The sequence below is a fragment of the Sturnira hondurensis genome, unplaced genomic scaffold (assembly GCF_014824575.4).
Source record: "Sturnira hondurensis isolate 20B ecotype Veracruz unplaced genomic scaffold, ASM1482457v3 Scaffold0007797, whole genome shotgun sequence".
Taxonomy (NCBI): Eukaryota; Metazoa; Chordata; class Mammalia; order Chiroptera; family Phyllostomidae; genus Sturnira; species Sturnira hondurensis.
The window spans coordinates 115,428-135,348 of record NW_028080428.1 but is presented as its reverse complement, the minus strand read 5'-3'; the positions used below and the strand labels follow the sequence as shown (position 1 = coordinate 135,348).

The 19,921-nt window shown below is 51.0% G+C and overlaps 1 protein-coding gene across 17 annotated transcripts in view; it reads left to right on the top strand.

Moving 5' to 3' along the window:
* AHNAK (AHNAK nucleoprotein) overlaps positions 1-19,268 on the top strand; it is a 27,457-nt gene extending 8,189 nt beyond the window's left edge. Inside the window, exons 2-8 of one of the 17 annotated variants that reach the window (XM_037052910.1) lie at positions 918-1,018; positions 1,317-1,476; positions 1,908-2,095; positions 2,924-7,639; positions 7,835-10,348; positions 11,867-12,763; positions 13,532-19,268. In XM_037052910.1, coding sequence (XP_036908805.1) covers positions 1,317-1,476; positions 1,908-2,095; positions 2,924-7,639; positions 7,835-10,348; positions 11,867-12,763; positions 13,532-18,439 — 13,383 coding nt within the window. In that variant the 5' untranslated portion in view covers positions 918-1,018 and the 3' untranslated portion in view covers positions 18,440-19,268. Of the gene's footprint in view, positions 1-917; positions 1,019-1,316; positions 1,477-1,907; positions 2,096-2,923 lie in introns of all 17 variants that reach the window. The other 16 variants (XM_037052907.1, XM_037052913.1, XM_037052906.1 and 13 more) reach the window with 16 other exon arrangements.
* The last annotated feature ends 653 nt before the right edge of the window (positions 19,269-19,921 follow it).

The following is a 19,921-nucleotide window of genomic DNA, read 5'->3' as shown; positions in this document are numbered from 1 at the left end:
CCCCCCCCCCCCCCCCCCCCGCGTCTCCCAGACACACTCTGGGTGACGCTGCCACCGCCATTTTGTGTAGGTGGCTGTAGGCTGTGACTGGAGCTAGAGTCCCGGCGGGGCACCTCTCCTGCTGCCAGCTCATCCTGTGGCCGGAGGGCATCTTTGCTCCCGAGTGCCTGCACCTATGGGAGCCTGGCTCGGGGCCCAGCGTGGGCGGCCAGATGAGCCCTGACTCACCCCGTCCCTGAGGCCGCTCCGCCGGACTCCAGTCTCTTGGGCTGGGACCAGCGCCTGGGGTGGGTGGGCTGGGGGGCAGCTGGGGCTTCCTTTGTTCAGTGGCTGCCTGTGACCGGACTCATGGAGCTCCCAGCTGGCAAGGGTCCCCTTGGTCCCTGAGGACGGATTTAGACAGAGTGTCCCAGAGTCATCATGGCCACCATCCCTGCCTGCAGGCCTGCCCGTTGCCACCCTCAGAGCTGATGTGACAGGGTGTGGGGAAGGAGGTCCAGGTCCGGGCCCACGCCCAGGGACAGTCGCTTCATTACTGGGTATGGGACTGGGGCCAGGGGGCCACTGAATGCCGGCTGCTCTGTCTGCGTAGTGACAGCCCCTCCTGAAGCCGGTGTGAAGGCCCTCACTCGGCTGTGTGTGTCGGGGGGCTCCTGTGCCCGGATCTTAAGGGGCTTGACAGGGGGTCACCCAGCGGGGAGGATTCGGATCCAGGAGTCAGCGCTGAGCTGGGCCTCCTCTAAGCTGCCTCTGTGCTTCCAGGCTGGCGAGTTACAAGTGAAGGGAACTGATGACAGCGAGGGTCAGGGTTTTGGTCTGGCCCAGGGACCAGGACACCAGCCATTGCTTTCGTGGTCACTGGTTGGGATTCGGCAAGCTGTTGTTGAGTGCGGGCATGAGTGTGAACTTTTCCCTAGGCTGTGTGACCGAGATTCCCCACGGAGAGACTGAGGAGAGGACAGGAAGGAGGGGCGGGCTCCTGGCAAGGCATTCGCTCCTGAACTGAGTCCTGCAAAAGGTCAGTAGGCGGGAAGGTGACGAGCGAGGTGGAGGTGATGGGGTGGGGAGGGTGGAGACCCCTGGGTGGCATCGGGAAGCTGGGCATGGGTGAGTGGGAGCAACGTGGGGCTGGTGACCTGTGAGGCCGGTTGCATCCCCCGTCCACTTTCCATCTTCTTCGTTGTGCCTTGGAGCATCTCTGCCGAGGGAGTGGGTGCCTTGGAGAGGCACCCGAGATCCATCCCCAGCCTTTTCATCCTCTTATCTGTGTGCCTTGTGCCCTGCTGTCTTGAACTCATCCCCTTCCCTCGTTCCAGATGGAGAAGGAGGAGGAGACAACGCGGGAGCTGCTGCTGCCCAACTGGCAGGGCAGTAGCTCCTCCCACGGACTGACCATCGCCCAGAGGGAAGATGGCGTCTTTGTGCAGGAGGTCATGCAGAATTCCCCTGCGGCCCGCACTGGGGTGGTCAAGGAGGGTGAGTCATCACAGGGTGTTGCCTGGGGGCTGGGTTGGGGTGGGTGAGGGTGGCAGAGGGCAAGCAAAAGTGGACAGGTGGCTGTGGAGAGGCCAATCTCAGTGCTATCAGGATGGTCGGTACCCAGACCCTACCCTCTCTTGTCCACTCAGTGTCTGCCACTTGCTCAGGATCCCTAGGAGAGGTGGTCATGTGGGGAGGAAGCTGGAGACAGTCCTCAGTTCTGACTGCACCATTCACGAGCTCTTGCTACTTTGGGAAAATTAGTTGACCTTTCTAAGCCTCAGTTTCCTCATCTGTATAATGGGTGCCACCACGCCTGCCTTGTAGAATGGTCATGATATGCATTAAATGCAATTCTGTTGGAGCACCGAGCACACAGTGTTTGTGTGTCCTTTCCCTGAGACCGCTTCTTGTTCCTCCCTGCTCAGGGGACCAGATTGTGGGTGCCACCATCTACTTCGACAACCTGCAGTCTGGAGAGGTGTCGCAGCTGCTGAGTTGCATGGGGCACCACACCGTGGGTCTGAAGCTGCACCGTAAGGGGGACCGCTCCCCTGAGCCTGGCCAGACCTGGACGCACGAGGTCTTCAGCTCGCGCTCTTCGGAAGTGGTTCTGGTGAGTCCCTTGCCAGCCTGTCTGCGTCCTGAGCTCCCCCCGACCGCACTGACCTGCTGGCCCCACTTCCTGAGCTTTCTGTCTGCCTCCCGGACCTCTCCTGTCCCTCCTTCTCCTAATTTCACCCCTCCGCACTTTTGGTTGAGTCAGCCAGGTTGTTCCTATTCCCGGGTGGCTGATGCTGTCCCTCAAGCTCAGTCTCCACAGCGAGGGCCCTGGCTCGCGCTGTCTGGTCCTAGATGCTGCTTTGCCGGAACCTTTGAAATGATTTCACAGGTGCCCAACTCGTCTGGACTCACCTGTGAGTTAGAGGCTGGGCCCCAAAGTGCCCGAGGGACATCTCCCTGCTCCTTCTGATGGCTTCTTTCTGTAACAGATAATGGGGCTCAAAGGGAAAGCGTTTGCCCAAGCATGGCCACTCTCACCCCAGTGTTCCCGGGCTCCCCACTTAAATAATCAGGCCAGGGAGTTGAGAGCCTCAGGGTCAAGTCAGTGCAAAGCTGGTTGCTCACAGGCGTGCCCAGTACTTGACTGGCGATTTGAGTCTAGAATCGATGGTAAATCCTTTACCCACACTGCGCCATCCAGGAGTCTACACCCTTCTTCTCCCCAAGGCTTTTGCTTCCCTGAGTTTCCCCAAATAATTCCTGTTTTCCTCCTGCAATATGGTTGTCAGCCCCCCTCACCGGCCCTCTGTGCTCTGCCCTGGGAGGCTCCACGGACGGCTGTTATGGTCCCAGCTTCTCTGGGAGACAGGCTGGGCTGCGGCCGGCGTCTGTAACCCAGGCAGACTCAGCTGCAACCTCTGCTGGGCGTGTCTCTCTGCAGAGCGGGGATGATGAGGAGTACCAGCGCATCTATGACACAAAGATCAAGCCTCGGCTGAAGTCGGAGGACGGAGTGGAAGGGGAGACCCAGAGCCGCACCATCACGGTGACTAGAAGGGTCACGGCCTACACTGTGGATGTGACGGGCCGGGAAGGAGCCAAGGACATCGACATCAGCAGCCCTGAGTTCAAGATCAAGATTCCACGGCACGAGCTGACCGAGATTTCCACTGTGGATGTGCAGAGCCAGCCTGGAAAGACAGTGATCAGGCTGCCCTCGGGCTTGGGAGAAGCGTCTTCAACCACAGGCTCTGCTGTGGACATTCACGCGGGTTCCATTTCCACTTCCGGACCGGAGCTCCAAGGTGCCAGCCACCCGAAACTCCAGGTCACCGTGCCTGGCATAAAGGTGGGAAGCCAAGATGTCAATGTCGGTCCAAAGGGCTTAGACTTGGGTGGCAAAGGGGGAGTCCAAGTTCCAGAAGTGGGCATTTCATCTGCTTTTAGGGGTGGGGCAGTAGAGGTACAGGGCCCATCTCTTGAGAATGACAATAATGGAAAAATTAAAATTCCCACCATGAAGGTGCCAAAATTTGAGGTCTCCACAGGGCCTGAGGGCCAGTTTCCAGAGACAGGGTTTAGTGTTTCTGCACCTGAATTCTCTGCGGGGCACAAGGACAGCAAGCCAGGCGTGACCACGGGTGGGAACATCCCAACCCCTCAGCTAGAAGTCAGTGCTCCCCGTGCCAGTGTTGAGGGGAAGCTGAAGGGCCCCCAGATTACCGGACCATCACTTGAGGGAGACCTAAGCCTGAAAGGTGCCAAGCCACAGGGGAGTATAGGGATGAATATCTCTGCTCCAAAAGTCAAGGGCAGCATCACTGGCCCCGGTGTGGAAGTTCAAGGCCCTGATGTTGGTGTGCAGGGGCCTGGAGGCAAACTGAATATGCCCAAGATGAAAGTCCCCAAATTCTCTGTATCGGGTTCTAAGGGAGAAGGAGCTGGAATTGATGTGATACTACCCACAGGTGAAATCACTCTTCCTGGGGTCTCTGGGCATGTCAGCCTGCCTAAGGTTGCTGCGGGGGGGCTGGAAGGGAAGATAAAGGGTACTAAAGTCAAGAATCCTGAAATGGTTATTCAGAAACCTAAAATCTCCTTGCAGGAGGTGGATCTGACCCTTGGGTCCTCCAGACTGAAAGGAGATACTAAACTTCCCACTCAGGAGGTGCAAAGTGATGTTAAGGGCCCTCAAGTGGCCGTTAAAGGCTCCAAAGTGGACATAAAGACACCCAGCCTAGAGGGGACCCTGGCAGGACCCAAGCTGAGTGGTTCTCCTGGGAAAGCCGGGACCTGCAGCATCTCTATGGCAGATGTAGACCTCACGGTGGGTGCACCTAAAGTGAAAGGGAGTGCAGAGGTCACACTCCCAAAAGTGGAAGGGAAAGTCAAAGTCCCTGAGGTTGATGTCAGAGGCCCCAAAGTGGATGTCACTGCCCCAGACGTGGATCTTCATGGCCCAGAGTGGAACCTGAAAATGCCCAAGATGAAAATGCCCAAGTTCGGCACTCCCGGAGTCAAAGGGGAAGGTCCGGACGTAGACGTGAATCTACCCAAAGGACATGTCAGTATTACAGGGCCCAAGGTCAACATGGAAGTCCCAGATGTCAACATAGGAGGCCGGGGGGGTGAACTTAAAGGCCCTGATGTTAAGTTGCCTGAAGTGAGTGTCAAGACACCAAAGATCTCCATGCCTGATGTAGAGCTACATGTTAAAGGCACAAAGATGAAAGGAGAGTATGACGTCACGGCACCAAAACTGGAAGGGGAACTGAAAGGCCCCCAGGCGAACATTGATGCTCCAGATGTGGATGTTCACGGCCCCGACTGGCATCTGAAGATGCCCAAGATGAAAATGCCCAAGTTCGGTGTGCCAGGGCTCAAAGCAGGGGGCCCAGATGTGGACGTGGACCTGCCCAAGGCTGATGTGGACATTTCTGGGCCCAAGGTAGATGTTAGTGCTCCGGATGTGAGAATTGAGGGACCAGAGGGAAAATTGAAAGGACCCAAATTTAAGATGCCTGAGATGAACATCAAAGCCCCCAAGATCTCCATGCCAGATGTGGATTTACATCTGAAAGGCCCGAGTGTAAAGGGAGACTATGATGTCACAGCCCCAAAGATTGAAGGTGAGGTGAAAGTTTCCGATGTTGAACTCAAAAGTGCCAAAGTGGACATCGATGTCCCAGATGTGGACGTTCATGGCCCAGACTGGAACCTGAAGATGCCCAAGATGAAAATGCCCAAGTTCAGCATGCCTGGCTTCAAAGCAGAAGGCCCGGAAGTGGATGTGAACCTGCCCAAGGCCGACATTGACATCTCTGGACCCAAGGTTAACATTGAAGCCCCAGATGTGAGCTTGGAGGGACCAGAAGGGAAGCTGAAGGGTCCCAAGTTTAAGATGCCTGAGATGAATATCAAGGCCCCAAAGATCTCCATGCCTGATGTGGACTTGCATATGAAAGGTCCCAAGGTAAAGGGAGAATATGATGTCACAGTGCCAAAGCTGGAAGGGGACCTGAAAGGGCCAAAAGTAGATGTCAGTGCCCCAGATGTTGAAGTTCATGGTCCTGATTGGAACCTAAAGATGCCCAAGATGAAAATGCCCAAATTTACCATGCCTAGTCTCAAAGGAGAGGGCCCAGAACTTGATGTGAACCTGCCCAAGCCTGATGTGGACCTTTCTGCACCCAAGGTAGATGTTAGTGCTCCAGACCTGAGCCTTGAAGGACCTGAAGGGAAGTTGAAAGGCCCCAAGTTTAAGATGCCTGAGATGCACTTCAAAGCTCCTAAGATGACTCTGCCTGATGTTGACCTTGATCTTAAAGGACCCAAAATGAAAGGAAATCTAGATATGTCTGCACCAAAAATAGAAGGTGAGGTGAAAGTTCCAGACGTGGAAATCAAAGGCCCCAAGGTAGATATGAAAGCACCAGATGTGGAAGTACAAGGAGACTGGGGCCTGAAGATGCCCAAGATGAAAATGCCCAAGTTCAGCATGCCTGGCTTCAAAGCAGAGGGCCCAGAAGTGGATGTGAACCTTCCCAAGGCCGACATTGACATCTCCGGACCCAAGGTTGATATTGAAGCCCCAGATGTGAGCCTGGAGGGACCAGAAGGGAAGCTGAAGGGTCCCAAGTTTAAGATGCCTGATATGCATTTCAAGACCCCCAAGATCTCCATGCCTGATGTGAACCTAAACTTGAAGGGACCAAAACTAAAGGGAGATGCAGATGTGTCTTTGCCTGATGTAGAAGGTGAAATAAAAGTGCCAGATGTCAACCTTAAAGGACCCAAGGTTGATGTCAGTGCCCCAGATGTAGATGTTCATGGCCCAGACTGGCACCTGAAGATGCCCAAGGTGAAAATGCCCAAGTTCAGCATGCCTGGCTTCAAAGGAGAAGGCCCAGAAGTGGATGTGAACCTGCCCAAGGCCGACATTGATGTCTCAGGACCCAAGGTGGATGTGGAAGTTCCAGATGTGCACATTGAAGGTCCAGATGCAAAACTAAAGGGTCCTAAATTTAAAATGCCAGAAATGAATATAAAGCCTCAGAAGATACCCATGCCAGATGTTGGTTTGCATTTGAAAGGTCCTAAAATGAAAGGAGATTTTGATGTTACAGTCCCGAAAGTAGAAGGAGAGATAAAAGCTCCTGATATTGACATTAAAGGACCCAAAGTGGATGTCAGTGCACCAGACGTGGGGGTTCATGGCCCAGACTGGCACCTGAAGATGCCCAAAGTGAAAATGCCCAAGTTCAGCATGCCTGGCTTCAAAGGAGAGGGCCCAGAAGTGGATGTGAACCTTCCCAAGGCTGACGTTAGTGTCTCTGGACCCAAGGTGGACATTAATGCCCCAGATGTGACTCTTGAAGGTCCAGAGGGGAAGCTAAAGGGTCCCAAGTTCAAAATGCCAAGCATGAATATACAGACACACAAAATTTCTATGCCTGATGTTGGACTTAATCTGAAAGCCCCTAAACTGAAGACTGATGTAGATGCTTCCCTTCCTAAAGTGGAAGGAGACCTAAAATTTCCTGAAATAGATGTGAAAGCTCCTCAGGTAGATGTGGATGTTGGTGATATCGATATTGAATGTCCTGAAGGAAAGATGAAAGGCCCTAAATTTAAGATGCCTGAGATGCACTTCAAGACCCCCAAGATCTCCATGCCTGATGTGCATTTGAAAGGCCCCAAAGTCAAAGGGGATGTGGATGTGTCTGTGCCCAAGATAGAAGGTGAAATGAAAGTGCCAGATGTGGACATCAAAGGACCCAAAGTGGACGTTGATGTCCCAGATGTGGACGTCCATGGCCCAGACTGGCACCTGAAGATGCCCAAGATGAAAATGCCCAAGTTCAGCATGCCTGGCTTCAAAGGAGAGGGCCCAGAAGTGGATGTGAACCTGCCAAAGGCTGACATTAACATTTCTGGCCCCAAAGTGGACGTTGATGCTCCTGATTTGGATATTGAGGGACCAGAAGGAAAATTAAAAGGCTCTAAATTTAAGATGCCTAAGCTGAATATCAAAACTTCCAAGATATCCATGCCAAATGTGGACTTGAATTTGAAGGGACCCAAACTGAAAGGTGAGATAGATGCTTCTATGCCAGAACTAGGAGGTGATATCAGAGGCCCCAGCGTGGATGTGGAGGTGCCTGACGTCGATCTGGAATGTCCTGATGCAAAGTTGAAGGGCCCTAAGTTTAAGATGCCTGACATGCATTTCAAGACCCCCAAGATCTCCATGCCTGATGTACACTTGAAAGGCCCCAAAGTCAAAGGGGATGTGGATGTGTCTGTGCCAAGATTGGAGGGAGATTTGAAGGGCCCCAGCGTGGATGTGGAGGTGCCTGATGTCGATCTGGAATGTCCTGATGCAAAGTTGAAAGGTCCCAAGTTTAAGATGCCTGAGATGCATTTCAAGACCCCCAAGATCTCCATGCCTGATGTACACTTGAAAGGCCCCAAAGTCAAAGGGGATGTGGATGTGTCTGTGCCCAAGATAGAAGGTGAAATGAAAGTGCCAGATGTGGACATCAAAGGACCCAAAGTGGACATTGATGTCCCAGATGTGGACGTTCATGGCCCAGACTGGAACCTGAAGATGCCCAAGATGAAAATGCCCAAGTTCAGCATGCCTGGCTTCAAAGCAGAAGGCCCGGAAGTGGATGTGAACCTGCCCAAGGCCGACATTGACATCTCTGGACCCAAGGTTGACATTGAAGCTCCAGATGTGAACATTGAGGGTCCAGAAGGGAAACTGAAAGGCCCTAAGTTCAAGATGCCAGAAATGCACTTTCATGCTCCCAAGATCTCCATGCCTGATGTTGACTTCAACTTAAAGGGGCCTAAAATGAAAGGAGACTTTGATGTTTCTGCCCCAAAGATGGAAGGAGAGTTAAAGGGTCCAGAATTGGATGTCAAGGGCCCCAAATTGGATGTTGAAGTGCCAGACGTAGCTGTGGAAGGCCCAGATGGAAAATGGAAAAGTCCTAAATTTAAGATGCCAGATATGCATTTTAAAGCTCCTAAAATCTCCATGCCTGACATCAATCTACACTTAAAAAGCCCGAAGATCAAAGGAGAGGTGGATGTAGATGTTCCCAAATTGGAAGGTGACCTCAAAGGTGACATCAGTGGGCCAGATATCGACATCGAAGGACCAGAGGGCAAATTGAAAGGCCCCAAGTTCAAGATGCCTGACATGCATTTCAAAGCCCCAAATATTTCTATGCCTGATGTGGACCTGAATCTGAAAGGACCTAAAATCAAGGGGGATGTTGATGTGTCTGTGCCTGAGGTAGAAGGTAAAGTACCAGATGTGAACATCAAGGGCCCCAAAGTAGACATAAGTGCTCCTGAAGTTCATGGACCAGACTGGCACCTGAAGATGCCCAAGATGAAAATGCCAAAGTTTAGCATGCCTGGCTTCAAAGCAGAGGGTCCAGAAATGGATGTGAACCTGCCCAAGGCCGACATTGATGTCTCAGTGCCCAAAGTGGACATTGAAGGTCCTGATGTAAACATTGAAGGGCCAGAAGGAAAGTTGAAAGGTCCTAAATTCAAGATGCCCGAGATGAACATCAAAGCCCCCAAGATCTCCATGCCTGACATTGATTTGCATCTGAAAGGCCCGAAAGTAAAGGGCGATGTGGACGTTTCTCTGCCTAAAGTTGAAGTCCCTGAAGTTGACATAAAGGGCCCCAAAGTGGACATTGATGCACCAGATGTAGATGTTCATGGCCCAGATTGGCATCTGAAGATGCCCAAGGTGAAAATGCCCAAGTTCAGCATGCCAGGTTTCAAAGGAGAGGGCCCAGAAGTGGATGTGAACCTACCCAAGGCTGACATTGATGTCTCAGGACCCCAAGTGGACATTGAAGGTCCTGATGTGAATATTGAAGGACCAGAAGGAAAGTGGAAAAGTCCAAAGTTTAAGATACCTGAAATGCATTTTAAGACTCCAAAGTTATCCATGCCAGATATTGATCTTAATCTAACAGGTCCAAAAATGAAAGGAGGCATGGAAGTCACAGGTCCCAAGGTAGAAGGAGATCTGAAAGGCCCTGAAGTTGACCTCAAGGGCCCCAAAGTGGACATTGATGTCCCAGATGTGGATGTTCATGGCCCAGACTGGCACTTGAAGATGCCCAAGATGAAAATGCCCAAGTTCAGCATGCCTGGCTTCAAAGCAGAGGGCCCAGAAATGGATGTGAACCTTCCCAAAGCTGACATTGATGTTACTGGGCCAAAGGTAGACATTGAGGGTCCTGATGTAAACATTGAAGGACCAGAAGGAAAATTGAAAGGTCCCAAATTTAAGATGCCCGAGATGAACATCAAAGCCCCCAAGATCTCCATGCCTGACATTGATTTGCATCTGAAAGGCCCGAAAGTAAAGGGTGATGTGGATGTTTCTCTGCCTAAGGTTGAAGGTGACCTGAAAGGTCCTGAAGTGGACATCAAAGGCCCCAAAGTGGACGTCAGTGTCCCAGATGTGGATGTTCATGGCCCAGATTGGCATCTGAAAATGCCCAAGATGAAAATGCCCAAGTTCAGCATGCCAGGTTTCAAAGGAGAAGGCCCTGAGGTAGATGTGAACCTACCCAAGGCTGACCTTGATGTCTCAGGACCCAAAGTGGACATTGAAGGTCCTGATGTTAACATTGAAGGTCCTGAGGGAAAGTTAAAAGGTCCCAAGTTTAAGATGCCCGAGGTGAATATCAAAGCCCCCAAGATCTCCATGCCTGACATTGATCTTAACCTGAAAGGCCCGAAAGTGAAGGGTGATGTGGATGTGTCTTTACCAAAAGTGGAAGGTGACATTAAGGTTCCTGAAGTTGACATCAAAGGCCCTAAAGTGGATGTGGACATCCCAGATGTGGACGTTCATGGCCCCGACTGGCACCTGAAGATGCCCAAGGTGAAAATGCCCAAGTTCAGCATGCCTGGCTTCAAAGGAGAAGGCCCTGAGGTGGATGTGAACCTTCCCAAAGGTGATATTGATGTCTCAGGACCCAAGGTAGATATTGATGTTCCAGATGTGAATATCGAAGGTCCAGATGCAAAGCTGAAGGGTCCCAAATTCAAGATGCCAGAGATGAATATCAAAGCTCCTAAGATATCAATGCCAGATTTGGATCTCAATGTTAAAGGCCCTAAAATGAAAGGAGATGTCGATGTTTCACTTCCAGCTGTTGAAGGTGATTTGAAAGGGCCTAGTATTGACATCAAGGGCCCGAAGATAGATTTGGATGCTCCAGATGTTGACATTCATGGCCCAGAAGGCAAATTAAAAGGCCCCAAACTGAAGATGCCTGACATGCATGTAAACATGCCCAAGATCTCCATGCCAGAAATTGACTTGAATTTGAAAGGCTCGAAGGTTAAGGGAGATGTTGATGTTTCTGGGCCCAAGTTGGAAGGTGACATTAAAGCTCCCAAGTTGGACGTAAAGGGCCCGGAAGTGGACATATCTGGTCCTAAGCTGAATGTTGAAGGCAAGTCAAAGAAATCTCGCTTTAAGCTTCCCAAATTTAATTTTTCGGGCTCCAAAGTTCAAACGCCTGAGGTGGACGTCAAAGTTAAAAAGCCAGATATTGATGTAACAGGCCCAAAAGTTGATATCAATGCTCCTGATGTTGAGGTCCAAGGAAAAGCAAAAGGATCCAAGTTCAAAATGCCTTTTCTGAGCATTTCATCTCCGAAAGTTTCTATGCCTGATGTGGAGTTAAATCTGAAAAGTCCTAAAGTCAAAGGAGACTTAGATGCTACAGGTCCTAACTTAGAAGGTGACTTTAAAGGACCACAAGTGGATCTTAAGGCACCAGAAGTTCATCTTGATGCACCCGATGTGGATGTACATGGTCCAGACTGGAATTTGAAAATGCCCAAGATGAAAATGCCCAAATTTGGTGTGCCTGGCTTAAAAGCAGAAGGGCCAGACGTGGCTGTGGATCTACCAAAAGGAGATATCCACATAGAGGCTCCTAAAGTGGACATTGAGGGCCCAGAAGTCAATGTGGAAGGTCTAGAAGGAGGCTTAAAAGGTCCCAAAATTAAGATGCCTGATGTGAATATCAAAGCACCCAAGATCTCCATGCCTGACATTGATTTAAACTTGAAGGGCCCCAAGATAGGAGGTGATGTGGATGTTTCTCTGCCCAAAGTAGAAGGAGATCTGAAAGTGCCTGGGGTTGACATCAAAGGGCCCAAAGTGGACATTGGTGTTCCTGATGTGGACGTTCATGGCCCAGACTGGCACCTGAAGATGCCCAAAATGAAAATGCCAAAGTTCAGCATGCCTGGCTTCAAAGGAGAAGGCCCTGAGGTGGATGTGAATCTGCCCAAGGCTGACATTGGTGTCTCAGGACCCAAGGTGGACATTGATGTTCCAGATGTGAATATTGAAGGTCCAGATGCAAAACTGAAGGGCCCCAAATTCAAGATGCCTGAGATGAACATCAAAGCTCCCAAAATCTCTATGCCTGATTTTGATTTGAATCTGAAGGGCCCCAAAATGAAGGGTGATGTGGATGTGTCTTTGCCAAAAGTGGAAGGTGACCTAAAAGGCCCGGAGGTGGACATCAAGGGCCCCAAAGTGGACATTGACACTCCTGATATTAACATTGAAGGCCCAGAGGGGAAATTGAAGGGGCCCAAATTCAAGATGCCAGAAATGCACATAAAGGCTCCCAAGATCTCTATGCCTGACATTGATTTAAACTTGAAAGGCCCCAAGGTGAAAGGTGATATGGATGTTTCCCTGCCTAAGATTGAAGGTGATCTGAAAGGTCCTGAATTTGACATCAAAGGCCCCAAAGTGGACATTGATGCACCAGATGTGGACGTTCATGGCCCAGACTGGCACCTGAAGATGCCCAAGGTGAAAATGCCCAAGTTCAGCATGCCTGGCTTCAAAGGAGAGGGCCCAGAAGTGGATGTGAACTTGCCCAGGGCCGATATCGATGTCTCAGGACCCAAGGTGGACATTGAAGGTCCTGATGTTAACATTGAAGGACCAGAAGGAAAGTTGAAAGGTCCTAAGTTCAAGATGCCTGAGATGAACATCAAAGCCCCCAAGATCTCTATGCCTGACTTTGATTTGCATCTGAAAGGTCCTAAGGTCAAAGGAGATGTGGATGTTTCCCTCCCTAAGGTAGAAGGTGACCTGAAAGGCCCTGAAGTGGACATCAAAGGCCCCAAAGTGGACATTGATACACCAGATGTGGACGTTCATGGTCCAGACTGGCACCTGAAGATGCCCAAGATAAAAATGCCGAAAATCAGCATGCCTGGCTTCAAGGGAGAGGGCCCAGAAGTGGATGTGAACTTGCCCAGGGCCGACATCGATATCTCAGGATCCAAGGTGGACATTGAAGGTCCTGATGTTAACATTGAAGGACCAGAAGGAAAATTGAAAGGTCCTAAGTTCAAGATGCCCGAGATGAACATCAAAGCCCCCAAGATCTCCATGCCTGACTTTGATTTGCATCTGAAAGGTCCTAAGGTCAAAGGAGATGTGGATGTTTCCCTCCCTAAGGTGGAAGGTGACCTGAAAGGCCCTGAAGTGGACATCAAAGGCCCCAAAATGGACATTGATGTACCAGATGTGGACGTTCATGGTCCAGACTGGCACCTGAAGATGCCCAAGGTGAAAATGCCCAAGTTCAGCATGCCTGGCTTCAAAGGAGAAGGCCCTGAGGTGGATGTGAACCTACCCAAGGCTGACATTGACATCTCAGGACCCAAGGTAGACATAGACACTCCTGATGTTGACATTCATGGCCCAGAAGGGAAACTGAAGGGCCCCAAGTTTAAAATGCCTGACCTGCATCTCAAAGCACCCAAGATCTCCATGCCTGAGGTTGACCTGAATCTGAAGGGTCCTAAAGTAAAGGGAGATGTGGACATGTCTCTGCCCAAAGTGGAAGGTGACCTCAAGGGCCCTGAAGTTGACATCAAAGGCCCTAAAGTGGATGTCGACATCCCAGATGTGGACGTTCATGGCCCCGACTGGCACCTGAAGATGCCCAAGGTGAAAATGCCCAAGTTCAGCATGCCCGGCTTCAAAGGAGAAGGCCCAGAGGTGGATGTGAATCTGCCCAAGGCTGACATTGGTATCTCAGGACCCAAGGTGGACATTGATGTTCCAGATGTGAATATTGAAGGTCCAGATGCAAAACTGAAGGGTCCCAAGTTCAAGATGCCTGAGATGAACATCAAAGCTCCCAAGATCTCCATGCCTGACATTGACTTAAACCTGAAAGGTCCCAAAGTAAAGGGTGATGTGGATGTTTCTCTGCCTAAGGTTGAAGGTGACCTCAAGGGTCCTGGAATTGACATCAAAGGGCCCAAAGTGGACATTGATGCTCCTGATGTGGATGTTCAGGGTCCAGACTGGCACCTGAAGATGCCCAAGGTGAAAATGCCCAAGTTCAGCATGCCTGGCTTCAAAGGAGAGGGCCCAGAAGTGGATGTGAACTTGCCCAAGGCTGACCTTGATGTCTCAGGACCCAAGGTGGACATTGCTGTTCCAGATGTGAATGTTGAAGGTCCAGATGCGAAACTGAAGGGTCCCAAATTCAAGATGCCTGAGATGAACATCAAAGCTCCCAAAATCTCCATGCCTGACTTTGACTTAAACTTGAAGGGTCCCAAAGTGAAGGGTAATGTGGATGTCTCTCTGCCTAAAGTGGAAGGTGACCTCAAAGGCCCTGAAATTGATTTGAAGGCACCCAAATTGGACATTGATACTCCTGATATCAATATTGAAGGTCCTGAAGGAAAATTGAAGGGGCCCAAATTTAAGATGCCAGAGATGCACATTAAAGCGCCCAAGATCTCCATGCCTGACTTTGACTTAAATTTGAAAGGGCCAAAGGCAAAGGGTGATGTGGACCTTTCACTGCCTAAGGTGGAAGGTGATCTGAAAGGGCCAGAGATGGACATTGAGGGTCCTGAAGGAAAACTCAAAGGCCCCAAATTTAAGATGCCTGATGTGCATTTCAAAACCCCACAAATTTCCATGAGTGACATTGATTTGAACTTGAAAGGACCAAAGGTAAAAGGAGATTTTGACGTTTCCATTCCTAAACTGGAAGGAGATCTGAAAGGCCCTAAAGTGGATGTTAAAGGCCCTAAGCTGGACATAGACACTCCTGATGTTGACATTCATGGCCCAGAAGGGAAACTGAAGGGCCCCAAGTTTAAAATGCCTGACCTGCATCTCAAAGCACCCAAGATCTCCATGCCTGAGGTTGACCTGAATCTGAAGGGTCCTAAAGTAAAGGGAGATGTGGACATGTCTCTGCCCAAAGTGGAAGGTGACCTCAAGGGCCCTGAAGTTGACGTCAAAGGCCCTAAAGTGGATGTCGACATCCCAGATGTGGATGTTCATGGCCCCGACTGGCACCTGAAGATGCCCAAGGTGAAAATGCCCAAGTTCAGCATGCCCGGCTTCAAAGGAGAAGGCCCAGAGGTGGATGTGAATCTGCCCAAGGCTGACATTGGTATCTCAGGACCCAAGGTGGACATTGATGTTCCAGATGTGAATATTGAAGGTCCAGATGCAAAACTGAAGGGTCCCAAGTTCAAGATGCCTGAGATGAACATCAAAGCTCCCAAGATCTCCATGCCTGACATTGACTTAAACCTGAAAGGTCCCAAAGTAAAGGGTGATGTGGATGTTTCTCTGCCTAAGGTTGAAGGTGACCTCAAGGGTCCTGGAATTGACATCAAAGGGCCCAAAGTGGACATTGATGCTCCTGATGTGGATGTTCAGGGTCCAGACTGGCACCTGAAGATGCCCAAGGTGAAAATGCCCAAGTTTAGCATGCCTGGCTTCAAAGGAGAGGGCCCAGAAGTGGATGTGAACTTGCCCAAGGCTGACATTGATGTCTCAGGACCCAAGGTGGACATTGCTGTTCCAGATGTGAATGTTGAAGGTCCAGATGCGAAACTGAAGGGTCCCAAATTCAAGATGCCTGAGATTAATATCAAAGCTCCCAAGATCTCCATGCCTGATGTTGATCTAGATTTGAAAGGACCCAAAGTCAAAGGAGACTTCGATGTGTCTGTCCCTAAGATTAAAGGTAATTTCCAAGGCCCAGAAGTAGACCTTAAAGGTCCAGGTTTGGATTTTGAAGGCCCCAATGCCAAACTCAGTGGCCCACATTTGAAGATGCCGTCACTGGATATATCTGCCCCTAAAGTCACTGTCCCTGATGTTGATTTGCATCTCAAGGCCCCCAAAATTGGAATTTCTGGTCCCAAATTAGAAGGTGGAGAACTGGACTTGAAGGGGCCTAATGTTGATTTAGAAGCTCCAGACTTAGATGTACACATGGAGAGCCCAGATGTTAACATTGAGGGGCCAGATGTTAAAATTCCTAAATTTAAGAAATCCAAGTTTGGATTTGGGGCAAAAGGCCCCAAAGCTGACCTGAAGTCGCCTTCGGTTGATGTGACTGTTCCTGAGGCAGAGCTGAACATTGAAACTCCTGACATTAGTGTTGGTGGCAAGGGCAAGAAAAGTAAGTTTAAAATGCCTAAAATTCACATGAGTGGTCCTAAAATTAAAACCAAGAAACAAGGCTTTGATTTGAGTGTTCCTGGGGGTGAAATCGACGCCAGTGTGAGGACTCCTGATGTAGATGTCAGTGTGACCGGGCCAGACGCCACACTTAAAGCCGACGCGAAATCTCCAAAAACGAAGAAAACTATGTTTGGGAAAATGTACTTCCCAGATGTAGAATTTGACATTAAATCACCCAAATTTAAAGCGGAAGCCCCCAAAATGGAGGGTGAAATCCAGGTTCCTGACCTTGATGTGTCGTCAGCAGGGATGAATGTGGAAGGTCCTGACATTAAGCTGAAGGCGCCGAGTGTGGATGTGTCAGGACCCAAAATTGAGGGCAGCTTGAAAGGCCCCAGGGTGCAGGCAAACTTGGATGTGCCTGGTGTCCACCTTGAAGGCCCGGATGCTAAAGGGAAAGCACCGTCATTCAACATTTCTGCCCCTCAAGTCGCCATCCCTGATGTGAACGTTAGCTTGAAAGGACCAAAGATAAAGGGCGATGTCCCCAGTATGGGACTGGAAGGACAAGATATAGATCTGCAGGGTCCGGAATCGAAAATCAAGTTCCCCAAGTTTTCAATGCCCAAGATTGGCGTCCATGGTGTGAAAATGGAGGGTGGGGTGGCTGAGGCCCATGCCCAGCTGCCCTCGCTTGAGGGAGGCATGAGCTCACCGGGTGTTAAGCTTGCAGGGCCCGATGTGTCTCTGAAAGGGCCAAAAGTAGACTTGCCTTCAGTGAACCTCTCTATGCCAAGAGTCTCTGGACCTGACGTTGACCTGAATTTGAAAGGACCAAGTTTGAAGGGAGACCTGGCTGTCTCTGGTGACATTAAATGCCCTAAAGTATCGGTAGGTGCCCCTGACCTAAGCTTGGAGACACCTGAAGGTGGTTTCAAACTTCCCCACATGAAGCTGCCCCAGTTCGGCATCTCCTGTCCAGGGTCTGACTTGGACATCAACGTCAAGGGGCCACAGGTTACTGGAGATCTAAAGGGGCCAGGCATGGACATGAACCTCGGAGGACTGAACTTGAAAGGGCCTCAGATCTCTGGCCCTCAGATCTCAGCACCGGACGTGGACTTGAACTTGGAAGGACCAAAAGTCAAGGGGAGCCTTGGGGGCATTGGTGAGATGAAAGGTCCCTCTTTTGGAGGAGGTCTCCCAGGCATCAGTGTTCAAGGCCTGGAAGGGAACCTCCAAATGCCCGGAATTAAGGCCTCTGGATGTGATGTGGAGCTGCAAGGTGTGAATGTGAAACTCCCCACCGGGCAAATTTCTGGCCCTGAAATCAAAGGCGACCTGCCAGGAATAGGTGTCCATGGGGCCGCCCCCGATATTAGTGTGAAAGGGCCTTCATTTAATATGGCATCTCCGGAGTCCGGTTTTGGTATTGGTTTGAAGGGCCCGAAAATCAAAGGAGGTGTGGATGTTTCAGGGGGTGTCAGTGTCCCAGATGTCAGCCTGGGGGAAGGGCACATGAGTGTCAAAGGTTCTGGGGTTGAGTGGAAAGGACCCCAGGTCTCCTCTGCTCTCAACTTGGATGCTGGAGGACTTCATTTCTCAGGACCAAAAGCAGGAGGAGGCGTGAAAGGCCAGACTGGACTCCAGGGTCCCGGGCTGAGTGTGTCTGGGCTGCAAGGTCACTTGGAAAGCAGATCTGGAAAAGTAACATTCCCCAAGATGAAGATCCCCAAATTCACCTTCTCTGGCCGTGAGCTGGTTGGCAGAGAAGTGGGGGTGGACATCAATTTCCCCGAAGCGGAGGCCGGTGTCCAGCCTGGTGCCGGAGAGGGCGAGTGGGGAGAGGCTGAGATAAAACTTAAAAAGTCCAAAATTAAAATGCCCAAGTTCAATTTTTCTAAACCTAAAGGGAAAGGCGGTGTCACCAGCTCCCCAGAAGCGTCCATCTCGGGGTCCAAAGGGGACCTGAAGAGCTCGAAGGCCAGCCTGGGCTCCCTGGAGGGAGAAGCAGAGGCGGAAACATCTTCACCCAAAGCCAAGTTCTCCTTTTTTAAAAGTAAGAAGCCACGGCACCGCTCCAATTCCTTCAGCGACGAGAGGGAGCTCTCCGCACCTTCCACCCCGACCGGGACTTTGGAGTTTGAAGGTGGGGAAGTGTCGCTGGAAGGTGAAAAAGTCAAAGGGAAACATGGGAAGCTGAAATTTGGTACCTTTGGTGGATTAGGGTCAAAGAGCAAAGGTCATTATGAGGTGACTGGAAGTGATGATGAGGCAGGCAAGTTACAGGGGAGTGGAGTGTCCTTGGCCTCTAAGAAGTCCCGGCTGTCCTCCTCTTCCAGCAATGACAGTGGGACGAAGGTTGGCCTACAGCTTCCTGAGGTGGAGGTAGTGGTTTCCACAAAGAAAGAGTAGCAGGCCTTCGTGTACATATATGTATAAAGATCCATCAGCTTCGGGTGTGTTTGTATATAACCTCCCAAGAGAAACACGCCGACAGCCTCAGCAGTAATGCGACCACCTGGCTTCTGCCGGCGGCGGGTGCTGACAGGCCGGCTGCCCTTGAGCTCCTGGAGCTTCGCAGGCCGGTCGAGAGCTCCGCGTCCCACCAGCCCGTGTGCAGAGTCGCAGTGTGTGCCCGAGGGTTTCAGTTTTGTTGCTGTCGTTGCATATTGTGCGCTGAGAGCTCCTGTTTACTACGCAAGCTTTTGTGTTTATTATCCTCATTTTTACTGAACGTTGTTAGTGTTGGGGTAATGGAAACCCACTTTTTCATTGCAATGATGACTTTGGGGGCTTTTGTTAGCAAGGGGGGTGGGGTAGAAAGGTAGTAGGGGCGGGGGCAGACCTCCACTTTCTCCTAAAATCGGATCTACTCAAATAGCAAACACCCAAAGAGGGCCCAGAGGAGGTGGCAGGCTGGGTGTGTGGGTGTTGTTTTAGAATTCTCTTCAGCAGTGCTTTATCCCCCAGGGGTGGTGGTCCCAGCCAGTGGGGCGCTTCAGTCAGAGGGAAATAGAAACTGTGCCAGCTGGCCGACCCACTAGCTGAACACCAGGGGCTTCCATTCTGTGTTGGAAGAGAAACGTTTTCTTCGCGGCCACCATTTTCCTGATTAGTTCTGATTTCTTGTAACAGTTGTTATCATGATTAAGAAATTTTCCCGCACTTTAATGGCAACCTGATTAAGAATGTAAGAAAATCGACGCTGTCAAAGGCAAATAAAGCTGTGTATTAACCCTGACATCCTGTGCCTTGGCGTCATGTGTTGAGGGGAAGAAGCTGGAGGAGGCTGCAAACCAGCCCCGAGAGTTCACACCGGATCCACCCTGGGGCATCGCCGGGTCCCTTACTGGGTAAGGGGGGCGGATTCCGGGCTCCCGGCCTCTCCTGGCAAGGCTGGCCGTGCCATTGAGAGGCTTGATGCTGGCATTCCAAGCCCCAGGACCCACTCGTCACCTTTGCCACCTCACATCTGAAGGCACGATTCAGAAATGGTTCTCAACCGGGAATACGGTACCGAGGGGAGTTTTAAAAAAGGCCTGCTGGAGTGGTCGAAGGGATCCAGCTGTGAGCCCTAGGCCGGCGTCGAATCCTGGCTTGGCCGCAGCTTTGCCAGGTGGTCTCAAGTTACCTGCCCTGTCTGGGCCTGTTTGCTCTTTGAAATAAGTGAGAGTGTGGGTCTCGTATTACACACCTTCGTTGCTCCTTTGAGGCCATGTCAGGGCTGAACAGGATGGCCAGTCTCTTCTGAGCATAGTCCCCTTTCAATTTCCAGCTCTGAGGACAATACACGGTGGGGGAGCCTTGTAGAAAGTGGCTCCTCAGCTCGGACATTGTTGGGCAGAGGGTCGTGTCCCCTCACACGGGGGCAGAGAGACTAAGCTCTTCGCCCTC